Source organism: Natrix helvetica (assembly GCF_964273705.1).
Source record: "Natrix helvetica genome assembly, chromosome: 10".
Taxonomy (NCBI): domain Eukaryota; kingdom Metazoa; phylum Chordata; class Lepidosauria; order Squamata; family Natricidae; genus Natrix; species Natrix helvetica.
This window is the reverse complement of record NC_138561.1, coordinates 16,851,273-16,864,105: the sequence shown is the minus strand read 5'-3', so window position 1 is coordinate 16,864,105 and position 12,833 is coordinate 16,851,273. Positions and strand designations below refer to the sequence as shown.

General features: G+C 41.6%; 1 protein-coding gene across 2 annotated transcripts in view; it reads left to right on the top strand.

The window, feature by feature from the left end:
• NETO2 (neuropilin and tolloid like 2) overlaps positions 1-12,833 on the top strand; it is a 34,922-nt gene that overhangs the window by 5,636 nt on the left and 16,453 nt on the right. For both annotated transcript variants that reach the window (XM_081963230.1, XM_081963229.1), the window contains exon 2: positions 11,625-11,681. In XM_081963230.1, the coding sequence (XP_081819356.1) occupies positions 11,625-11,681 (57 nt within the window). The remainder of the gene's footprint in view (positions 1-11,624; positions 11,682-12,833) is intronic.

Here is a 12,833-nt window from a genome sequence, read left to right as displayed (position 1 = left end):
TTGTCAGATGTTGAATTAAGAAAGAGAAGGCGGTTTGAAATATTGATTCCTTAATTTAAGATGCAGACAAATTGATGCTGCCAGAATTTATATTTTGAGTTAGGCTGACCTCTTATGGTATTCAAGTAAAGTGGTCTCATAAATTTGTGGATCAAGATAAAGTAATGTTATCATATAGCGTGTTTAGAGGTGATGAGCTTAATTATTATTTAGATTTAGCAATATCACTTGGTCAAGGATGTAAGTATGAATATCAAATGCTTAAGGAAGTTGCAGCCTTTTGATAACTTTTAGCTGAGAGCTTCCTTTTCAGAAATACAGAGAATGTAGGGGCATGTAGTTTGACTTAATTTTATGTTTTCAAAACCTATTTTTAAATGAGCACACATGAAACGTTGAATTCCAGAATAATGATAACAAAATTACTAAACAAAACATGATAGCGCTGTAAACAAAAAAAAAGCCACTGAAATTGAAGAAGATATCTAAAAGTCATGATTATTGTGGCATGTAATAAATTGACAGCTATAGGAAATGTAAGTTAACTATAGCCATATAGATCATTATATCAAGTTATGATTACGTTTCAGGTAAATTAGTTACTTCTAATACATAAGCTGACTTACTGTCTGAAGAAAATAACTTGCTAAAGAAGGGGGAAACGCTTCTAAACGCTTATAAACCAAGCTGAGCCAAACCATTATAACTCAAGAGAAGTTTCAAATTTGAATCAGCTTTAAGGAACCCTATAGGTTTGTGATCTTAAGATGAAGTTGAAATAAGCCATTTTGATCATTTTGATGGTCTGTTTTGGAAATGAAAACAAATGAAAAATCCCAAGGTTTTTAAAAAATCAACCCTCAAAAGATTTTGCCTTGCAAGCATCTTTCCCTAAAATTGATTGTTGAGTAAGGGAGAGGCATGGTTGTTTTACGTTATTTTTGGTCCTCTTTTCTAAAACATAAATGCGACATATATTTTTACTCGCCAAACTGGAGGGTATATTAAGCTTGAAATGATTTTCTTTCATTTCCACAAATGACTTAGGACTGCATGCTTCATTTATCCTTTCTAATAACATCCCCCAAGTTATCACTTTGAAATTCTGTGAACTCAAGTGAAGAGGCCTGTAGAGTTCTTAAAAAAAAAAAACCTGAAAAAAAATCTCAATCTTTCTGGAACTTTCAAATCTTCAAAATCCTTTTTTTATAAACTTACTACAAAAATCCGGAGTATGATGTTGTTACCTTCATTTTAAATTTATAAGAATAGTATTTATTGTTTACAAGTACTGTGTTTCCCCGAAAATAAGACAGGGTCTTATTTTCTCCCCTCCCCCCCCCCCACCAAAGTAAGCGCTTGGCCTTATTTTCGGAGAGGTCTTATTATTTTTGAGGTGCAGGAGGCGGCGAGCGTGGTCACCTCATGGCTGCTGTGTGTTGCAATATTTTCAGGGAGGGCTTATTTAAGTGCATGCGCTCAAAAGCCCAATTGGGCTTATTATCCAGGGAGGTCTTATTTTCAGGGAACAGTGTAGTTCTCAACTTACAACAGTTTGTTTAGTGACCATTGAAAGTTACAACAATCCTGAAAAAAGTGACTGGTGACCATTTTTCACACTTAACGATGATTGCAGCATCATGATCAAGATGCTTGGCAACTGACTCTTATTTATGACGATTCAGTGCCCTGGGATCATGTAATTACAATACAATACAATAATACAATAGTAGAGTTGGAAGGGACCTTGGAGGTCTTCTAGTCCAACCCCCTGCCTAGGCAGGAAACCCTATACTGTTTCAGATAGATGGCTATCCAATATTGTTCCTCAGCTTTCTAACAAGCAAAGCCAAGGGGAAAGCTAGATTCCCTTAACAACCTTGTTACTAACTTAACAACTCTAGCGATTTGCTTAACAACGGTGGTAAGAAGGATCATACAAAAAGGCAAAATTCGCTTAACCAATGCTTCACTTAGCAACAAACATTTGGGGCTCGATTGTGGTCGCAAAGTCGAGGACTAGCTGCAGTGCAACGTCTTGCCTTTGGTTATCTCTTGCTTAGTACCACTGTAGTAAAATCTGGGAGTACAAGTAAAAATTTATATACTTGGGGGGAGAAAGTTAAGCTCCTCATTAAGAGGAAATTGGCTAAGGAGGTAATAAGAATGTTTTATGGGAATGAGGAACTGAGAGGTTAATCAAAGTCCTCCAAGAGTAATCCTGGTTTAATGAGGTTTTGAAGTCGGTTCTCTTTCATTCATCCATCTGTCATATAAAGAGTATTTTTAAGGTATTTATCTTAGGACAGATTAAACTGTCTTAAACTCTAAACCAGAAGCAGACACTATTGTGTTGTGCTCAGTTCTATTCATTCTTTCAAGTCATAATACAGGTAGTCCTCGACTTACGACCCCAATTGAGCCCTTAAAGTTATGTTGCTCAGCGAGACATCTGTCCAGGGAGTTTTACCCCATTCTATAATTTTTTTTTTGCCACAGATGTTAAGCGAATCACTGCAGTTTTTATGTTAGCAACACGGGTGTTAAATCAATCCAGCTTCCTGATTGACATTGCTGGTCAAAAGAGAAATCACATGTTTCCGGGATTCTGTAACCATCTGAATTTTGATCCCGTGACCACAGGGATGCTGCAATGGTCGTAAGTGTGAAAAACCATCATAAGTCCACCCTCCCCCCCTGCCCCGTGCCGTTGTAACTTGAAAAGTTCAAAGGACTGTCTGTAGATGTTAATAAAAGCCGCTTTGCAGCTTTCAATCTTCTTTCTGTACTGGAAAATGTCGCTCCATTGAGTCTCTTGACAATTTTCTTCGAGGCACATAGAACGATCGTGGAAGGGAAGCTGAAGGCCGCTTTGAGGGGAATTAATTTCCCAGATTTTCTACTTGCTGAAGTTTTGCAGCATTCCGCGTGCCGCCTAGCAGGGTTGTGAACTTTCAACTGGGTGGGGAAAACCTGGAAGCTTTCAGATTCAGGTTCATGTCAGGGTTCCAAAAAACACCCCCCAATGAAATAGAACTGTGAGGCTAGAAGTTCCTCAAAGTTCCACTTTATTAGAGATGTTTATGTTGGCACATCTGGGGGAAACCCAAATCAGAAAGCTCCCAGGTTTTCCCCATCCAGTTGAAAGTTCACAACCCTGCCCCACACCCACAAGTTCCTCACATGGTCCAATCCACTGGTGGGATTCAAACATTTTTACTATCGGTTCTGTGGGTGTGGCTCAGTGGGCGTGGCAGGGGAAGGATACTGTTAAATCTCCATTCCCTCTCCACTCCAGGGGAAGGTTACTACAAAATCCCCATTTCCTCCCGATCAGCTGGGATTTGGGAGGCAGAGAATAGATGGGGGCAGGGCCAGCCAGAGGTGGCATTTGCCAGTTCTCCGAACTACTCAAAATTTCCGCTACTGGTTCTCCAGAACTGGTCAGAACCTACTGAATACCCCCTCTGGTCCAATCCACTCTTCAGACTTGACTGGAGGCAATCCCCAGTCACTCCCATCCAGGTGCAGGCAAATATCCTTGATTCCCGAGCAAGGAATGTTGTTATGGCTAAGTTTCCACTGCTTCAACAACAAGAACAAAACCCTCCCAATTTCCTAGGCTAAAATATGTGGCAGTCAGGATGCAAAAAAGGAAAAATGGCTTCCAGAACTTACACCAAGACTGCAGGCAAGGGATACAGTGAGACCCAGGCCTGCCATGCCCCCGAACCGATTCTCAGGTAGCGCCAATGGCAGCGCCATCTTGTTTTTAATGCAATTTTAATTGCACTGGGCATGCACACACAGCGCGCGGGCAAAGTGCACACAGGAGCAAACCAGTAGTAGTGGCTGCCGGAACCCAACTGGGAGGGGAGGGGTTTTATCACCATTGTAATGCTTGCCTCAGTGTAGTATGTGAGAAGCACGGGGTTAGCGTTCCCTTGTTGGCTTTCGACAACATAACCAGGATTTCCAAAAGAGACAGAAATTTTCAGCTATCAAACTTTGATTTATATCTTGACTGGTCTGTTTTATTAAAGCTTATTAAATGATATACTGAAGCTTATGAAGCCCTTCTCTGAAAGCCCTTGCAGTGAATTTTGCACATCCGAACAGTCTTCCCGTTGTCGCTATTACCAAACTCAACCCAAGCCCGGCTTTACAATGCTGTGTAATAGGTGCTTGGAGATGTCCACCTTCATAGCAATGCAGACCAAATGGAGTGGAAAAGGGGGGGGATGGAAAGAAGAATGCAAGTAGTTCTCGACTTACAACATTTAGTGACCGTTCAAAGTTACAACATCGCTGATAAAAGTGGCTTATGATAGTTTTTTATGCTTTTCGCACAATGGTCATGTGATCAAAATTCAGACAGTTGGCAACTGAGTCACATTTATGATGATAGGATCATGGGATCCCCTTCCAGAACCTTTGTGCCCACTCGGGAAATTCCTATCCATGTGTGATGTACCATAGTAATTAGGCTAATATCACATCAAGACAATCTCTTATTTGTCATGCCAACCATGAACCCCTTGGCTGGCTTCCGGGAGAGTGTGTGTGTGTGTCTCAATTTTCATCCTATTAGCAATAGTATTTAGACTTATATACCGCTTCACCATGCTTTGCAGCCCTCTCTAAGTGGTTTACAGAGTTAGCCTCTTGCCCCCAACAATCTGGGTCCTCCTTTTACCCACCTCAGAAGGATGGAAGGTTGAATCACAACCTTGAGCCAGTGAGACTCGAACTGTCGGCAGTCAGCAGAGGAACATAATCAGGAGTTGCAGGAGGGAGGGGCTCCTTCCCAGCGGGGAAAGGAGCAGTGGAGCTTTGAATGTCTGGTGGGCTGGAAGAGAGCAATGTTGAATCCTCCCTAGCAATTCACAGAATACATCTAATAGTTATGCAGATAGGTGCTTTAACCTGGCAAGATTCTGTCTGTAGTCAGACAACAATCTATCCAGAAGTAACTCCACCTATTGTTCTTGTTTCATGGTCCTGATAAGAGAGGTTTTACTTTGGACTTACCACATTTAATATCGGCTCTAGTCATCGGAACTTTAAAGATAAGCTCAGTGACAAACATAATAACGTAATGTAGTTTCTATGTAATCTAGTGTTGAATCAGATTTTAAAGAGGCTGTTTAAAATAGAGCTGGGCCACTGATGCTCATTCAAATACTGCTGAACTACACCTGATAGGATCTTTTTACCACTGGCTGTGCTCGCCTGTACTGTTAGTAATTGTATTCTGTCAACATCTTGGGTGGTCCCCAGAGGTGGGTTCCTACCATTCCTTCCTAACAGTTTTCAGTCAACTGCGCATGTGCAACAATGCACGGTGCACGCGAGAGAGAGCAGAGCGAACATTGCGCATGCAAAATGCCCTCTCAGCAAACCGGTAGTAAACCGGTGAGGAACCCACCACTGGTGGTCCCCCAAACCTTATCCTAACCTGAAGTTAAAATGAAGTATTTGGTTCTTAGAGTGGCATGTAAGTTTAATTATTTTTCTAACCACTTTTGAAATTAAATAGATTGTGCAATATGCTGGATAGGTAGATAGGACCTATTTTCAAGCACTTCTGCCTATTCCCAATTTTACTGAATCCAATTAAATTACTTGTACCTCTACATCACTCATGCTTCTCTCCCTATCTGTCAACCCTGAAGCTAACTTGACCGAAGCCATTTTTGACCGCTTCAATGTTGCCACATTGGAGCTGAGGGATAAGGAGGGGGGATTTGAGATAGAGGGGATTCTCTAGCCAAAACAAAAATATGTTCTCTTGGGAACCAAGGTCATTCTCACACCTGGTCGGAGGAAGGCGGAGTGATGCAACCGGGCTGCCAAATCCATACCGTGATTGGACCATGTGACTGATTGTTTTGAGAAAGTAGACAAACTTTTACTTTTCATTGGGTGAAAACTGTGGGAGACTTCAGAGTCGGTTTTGAACTAGATATGTGCCAATATGATATTTCCAATAAAGTCATTCTTTGAGGAATCTACCTGCCTCGCAATTTCGCTTGCTATGGCTCTGTTACTTGGAACCCTGACACTGCCTCTGGCAAGCAAAGCTTTCACAGGATGACTTTAGCGCTAAAGCGATTGCCACATTACGTTTATCGGACTAGGAATAGAAGCTGCAGAAGAAAATATAGCACATCTTTACAGCTGTCGTAATTTCGAGCTTGGCAAACAGGACAGCGTTGTGAACTGGTTGTCAAGAAGGAAAAGTGATTTGAGTTGTCCAAAGACACACCTGGGTACCTGAACGTACCTCCTGCAATCAGAATTGCCCAGCGCAAAGATAAAAAGGAAACCAAAACTTTTTTTTTAAGAGTTGTTGACGGATACAACGAGTATGCTCTTCCGCTCTCTGAACCAGCTTCTCCTGTTGAATTTAGATCACTCTACAGCCACTCTACGATCGAGAAAGAGAACAGGTAGTTCTCGACTTACAATCCGTTCAACGTTAACAACGGCGCTGAAAAAAAGTGGAAAAAAAACAGTGTCTTTAGAATGGGACTTATGACCGTTTTTCACATTTACGACTGTTGCAGCAGCGTCATCGAGCATCAAGATTCAACACTTGGGAACTGACTCACATTTATGACGGTTGCAGCGTTCCCTTTTTGCAACCTTCTGATTAGCAAAATCAATGGGGAAGCCAGATTCATTTAAAGACCCTGCTACTAATTTAAAAAACGGCAGTGATTCACTGAACAGCTACAAAGGTGGTAAAATGAGATGAAATGATCTTATCAAAAGTGTTGGGCTCGATTGTTGTCGTAAGTCGAGGACTAGCTGTATTGCTAAAGAAGAATGAGAGGGACAGACATTCAGTTGTGAACCAACCTCTTAAGGAATGGAGTGGAATTTAGACTGGGAATGGCCACTTACTGAAAATACGACATCTTTGTTGAGTTTTTTGTGTTAATTCATTGTTAACACAACTGTGGCTTGTTGAACAACTCACAGAAGTGGCTATCGTGTCTGCTGAATAATACAGGTAGTCCTTGACTTACAACAGTTCTTTTAATGACCTTTCAAAGTTACAACGGTACTGAAAAAAGTGACTTATGACCATTTTTTCACACTTACAACTGTTGCGGCATCCCCATGAGTGTGTGATTTACATTCGGACGCTTGACAACCGATTCACCTTTATGACAGTTGCCCTGTCCTTCTTGTGACCTCCTGACAAGCAAAGTCAATAGCGGGAGAGCCAGATTCATTTAACAACCGGGTTACTAATTCGACAACTGCCGCGATTCACTTAGCAAAGACGGCAAGAAAAGTCGTAACACGGGGCAAATTTATCAAATTTCTCACGTAAGAACATACATGTTGGGTTCTATTGTGGTCGTAACTTGAGAACTACCTGTACTTGTACCTGTGGTGCTACTACATGACCTCTAGAATTTATGTAGCGAGGAAAAATGCCACATATTCTCCGTGTTACACATCCTTTGACTTCCCCAATCACGGGAAGAGCCCCAACACAAAAAACACTGCATGGTTCACTTAACAACTGCCGTGATTCACTGACCAACCGTGGCCAAAAAAAGGTCATAAAATTGGACACTGCTCCCTTAACAATCTCCTTGTTTAGCCACAAAAATTCTGTTCCCTAGGATGGTCGTAAAACAAGGATTATCTGTTGCTTACCATGTGGCTTACATCTTTCAATTTTTATTATTTTTATTTGTTTCCTAGTACGATTTGATAGTTTATTAGTAACCTTGACTATCGCTAAGTGTTGTATCTTTTTATTCTTGATGAATGCATTTTATTCTCTTTATGTAGCCTGAGAGCATAGGCACCTTGTGCGTCCAATCACACTTGGCCAATAAAGAATTCTATCTCCCTCTCTTTATCTTTCTATCTACTCTTCTTTTTCTTTTTGGACCCATGATAGAAAACTCATTTAATGTTGTGTCTGAACCTTCTCTTTCCTCCCTTCAGTGGTTCCAAATAAGAGAATCTGAGTTTCAAGAAGTCGGCACAGTATATATCTATATCTATATATATATTTTCCCCCCAGCAATGACTTACTAGAATAGCAGAGAAAGAATAAAAGGAAGGATGCGGGAGAGTTTGGGAAATGAAAAGGGAGAGCGAGGTAGAAAAGCAAGCCGGCATTCAGAGGATTTCACAAAAAAAGTGAATGGGGCCAGAATTGGTTTAGAAGAAAGGAGCGTCTGGCGTCTCCCCCCCCCGCTGTAATTGCCTGCTTTATCTGCTACTTAGCCATGCTGTTCTTGTGCGCCGCTCATCTTCCGCACATATATACACTGCTGAACTATTTATAGAATCAGCGGGCGCTTTGGTGAAAGCCAATCAGGTTTTTTTTTATGCATGCTTTAGAGGTTGGGTCTCTAGCTGCAGCTGTGTAAGGAGGAGGGCTCGGTAGTAACACTGAAAAACCGTAGCCTTCCTTTGCCTTTGGTGCCTGTGGTGGAGTTCTCTCCTTCGCCCACACCAAAAGGCTGGTTTTGCAAAAGCAGATACAGGCATCCAAACCCTCCCTCCCTCCCTCCCTCCCTGCCCCTCTCCATTCCTGCCTGCCTTCTGCATTTTTTGTTTTCTTTCTTTCCTTCTTTCCTTCTGCATTTTTATATTCTTTCTTTTCCTTCCTTCCTTCTTTCCTCCCTCCTCTCCTTCCTTCCTTCCGCATTTTTTGTTTTCTTTCTTTCCTTTCTTCTGCATTTTCTTTCTTTTGTTCTTTCTTCCCTCCCTCCCTTCCCTCCCCTCCCTCCCTCCTTCCTTCCTACCTCCCCTCCATCCCTTGCTCGCTCCCTCCCTCCTTCCTCCCTTCCTTCCTCCCTCCCTCCCTTCCTTCCTCCCCTGCCTCCCTCCATTCCTTCCTTCCTCACCTCCCTTCCTTCCTCCCTCCGTTCCTTTTTTGACTTGGCCATGGAGAATTGGCCACAGTGAGATGTCTAAGATCCTCTTCCACATCCACTCCCCCTTCTTCCTTCCTCCCTCCCTCCTTTCCTCGCTTCCTCCCTCCCTCCCTCCTTCCTCCCTTCCTTCCTCCCTTCCTTCCACCCTCCCCTCCCTCCCTCCATTCCTTCCTTCCTCTCCTCCCTTCCTTCCTCCCTCCCTTCCTTTTTTGACTTGGCCATGGAGAGTTGGCCACAGCGAGATGTCCAAGACGCTCTTCCACATCCACTCCCCCTTCCCTTGTTGATCTCTCGAATCATCTCCCTCCAACAGACTCTCTGTGGGCCGATATTAGAATTTTTGCACGACAAGACAGTTTGCTTAGACAACAACTACCTCATTAATAAAGCGAAATCACGCTCGTCGCTGTTTAACATGATGCAAGTTCTGGAAGCAGAGGAAGAAGAAGAAAAAAAGAAGCTAACCTTGTAACAGCTGAATATAGCAACCGAGGGACTGATTTAAAACACAGCTCCCTTTTCTTGGTGGCAACTAATTAATAGTGCAGCAACACCCTGGAGACGCATAATAGAAAATAGGATTTTCTCTTTTATGATGTCTGTTCTCTGTCGTGAGCAGGTCGGTAGCGATGAAGCCCAGTTAGCCATCTGCAGCAGCTGCAGTGCCGTCTGTTGGGAAGTTACATTCTGCTGTAGATCAGGATTAACGAAATCAGGGACCAGGGGGTGGGGGGTGGGGATGTATTTGGGTGTGTGGACAATTTTTAATGGAATATAGGAACGGTATTTGAAAGGTAGAAGAACTTGCAGAAGAAAACAGTTGATCATAAGCGAAGGCCATTCTGTTATGGATTATTGCCTTGCAACCGCACCTCTCATCCAGAATCCAGAATATAAGCGTGCTTTGATTTTATGATTTCTTACAGACTTCAGAGGATAACTAGAACTGCAAAAAAAAAACCAATTACTGCCAACCTGCCTTCCATTGAGGACCTGTATATTCCATGAGTCAAAAAGAGGGCTGTGAAAATATCTACAGACCCCTCACATCCTGGACATAAATTGTTTCAACTCCTACCCTCAACACGACGCTATAGGGCACTGCACACCAGAACAACTAGACACAAGGACAGTTTTTCCCCCAAACGCCATCACTCTGCTAAACAAATAATTCCCTCACCACTGCCATTCACTAAGGGTGCATTACAGTTACTATTAGTCTTCTCATCGTTCCTATCACCCATCTCCTCCCACTTATGACTGCTGGACTGTAACTTTGTTACTTGTATCCTTATGATTGATATTATTGATTTTTTTTTTCCTGATTGCTGATTTGTGCCCTATGACTATTATTAACTGTTGTACCTTATGATTTGTGGTGAATATATCTTGTCTTTTTATGTACACTGAGAGCATATGCACCAAGGACAAATTCTCTTGTGTGTCCAATCACACTTGGCCAATAAAGAATTCTACTCTACTCTACTCTACTCTACTCTACTCTACTCTACTCTACTCTACTCTACTCTATATTCTATATTCTATATTCTATATTCTGTTCTGTTTTGTTCTGTTCTATTCTACTCTACTCTACTCTACTCTACTTTATATTCTGTTCTGTTTTGTTCTGTTCTATTCTATTCTACTCTACTCTATATTCTGTTCTGTTCTATTCTATTCTATTCTACTCTATATTCTATTCTATTCTAAAAGAATCAAACCCTTAAACTGCCCTAGATATGTTAACTCGGCCCTATACTTTGTAAAGTATTGAAATCGTGGTTTTGAACTACAGGTAGTCCTTGACATACAACTATTATTCTAGTGACCAATCAAGTTACAACAGCACTAGAAAAGTGACTTAGGACCATTTTTTGCACTTATGACCTCTGCAGCCTCCCCACGGTCACGTGATCCAAATCCAAATTCAAATAAAAGGCAGGGGGCGGAGACGAATAGATGTGGCAGACAACAATTCATCTTCCGGCGGGACAGACTTGTTAGCCTGCGTTAAGAGGGAAATGTTTTGCTGGGGCTGCTGGAGCTCCTAATAAAGGAATCTTTGAGTTCACTTCAGAGGGTTTGTTGTGTTTGGGGAGCTGGGACAGAACAGGTATACTGAACAGGTCACTTCAATCTGGAAAGATTCTTTAAACAAACATCACGTGTACTTTTTAAAAAAATCAACAGGTGAAATATTCAAATCAGGGGGTGTTCCATGCAGTAATAAAATATTTCCTTCATAGAAAACATGTAACTGAGCATTACAAATGGTGGTATTCCCCTTTCATTCGCTGTATTCTGTTGTCTCACCTTAGAAAGATATTAGCATCCTTTGCCACCAGGGTTCAGAAGAACTGTTGAAAAAGTTGTTTAAAAGATGAATATAGAAAATGAAGTGGCTTTTAGAGAGAGTTCTTCTGAGAGAGTAGCATTTATCCTGTCCTTTTAAACGCCCTTTTATTTTCAAGGTGTCAGGCTCTGGAATATTGTGCAAACAGGTTAAGTTGATTTTCCTCTCCCTTGTTTTAGATAAAGGCTGCAAATATTGTTGGTGACACTGGTCGCAAAATGTTCAGTGTCGATTTTGTGATTCCTTTTGAATCAAGTAGCATAATAGCCTGCACATAACTTTTCCCTTTTGACATATAAAGACAAATATCCCTTTTGCTCTATTTATACATTTCTTCTCTTGTTATTTCTCCTCAGTGTTCTTGATAACCATCTTGGTGGTGGAAGGCATTGCTGTGGCTCAAAAAACACAAGGTAAGGTGTGAGAAATTCTATAAGGGAAAAAGCGGAATCCCATTTTCTGCGCTGAACATTAGTTAAAGGTAAAGGTTTCCCTCGCACATATGTGCTAGTCATTCCTGACTCTAGGGGACAGTGCTCATCTCCGTTTCAAAGTCAAACAGCTAGTGCTGTCTGAAGACGTCTCCATGGTCATGTGGCCAGCATGACTAAATGCCGAAGGCGCACGGAACGCTGTTAACTTCCCACCAAAGTGGTTCCTATTTTTCTACTTGCATTTTTAAGTGATTTTGACTTGTTAGGTTGGCGGAAGCTGGGAGTTCACTCCATTACGCGCTGCTAGGGATTCAAACCGCCAAACGGCTGACCTTTCTGATCGACAAGCTCAGCATCTTACCCAGCGAGCCACCGCGTCCCTTGAACATTCTAACGTTAGTTAGAAATAACAAAATAAGCCATTATCAAAAGACATTTCATTTGATACATTTTGTTTGATAAATTCAGAAAGGTATAATGGAATGATAAAGTCTGTAAAATTTGCTGGATTAAAACATAGAATATTTCAACGGGTTGTCCAAATAGCAGTGAATAAAAAAGAAAAAAAAAGAAAAAAGGAAATTTACTATGATTTTTCCTTTGCTTAACCAGCACATAATGGAAAATAGGCAGAAACAAGAGAGAATGTGTGGCCCCCATCTTCGGCTTCAGCTTCCTTATCTGTACGATAGCTAATTCTGTGAATCAGAGTTTAAGAATAAAATCTCTTAATTCAACAGATTTTCATAGAGCGTAGACATGAGAGGCTAATTAACTTTTCACCAAGCAAGAATGGCACATTAATGGATCTCTGAAAAAGAAACAGCCGGGCCGGGGGGGTGATGGGGGAAAGAAACCCATGTTGAGTAATTAATTTTTAGAAGGCTTTCATGTAAGCCGGGTTGACATTTTAATATATCGTATATATGTTTCTACGCAAGGGTTTTAATATCGATTGTGATTTAAATGTCCGTCCCTTAAAGCAGATGCAGGCAAAATATTTTCCATCTGAGCCAATGCCACATTCTTTGGGGTAGTTTCAGGGGTGGATGAGCAAGTAGGAATGTTGTGTGGCAAGAAAGAAAGAGAGAGAGGGAGGAAGGGAGGGAGGGAGGGAGGGAGGGAGAGAGA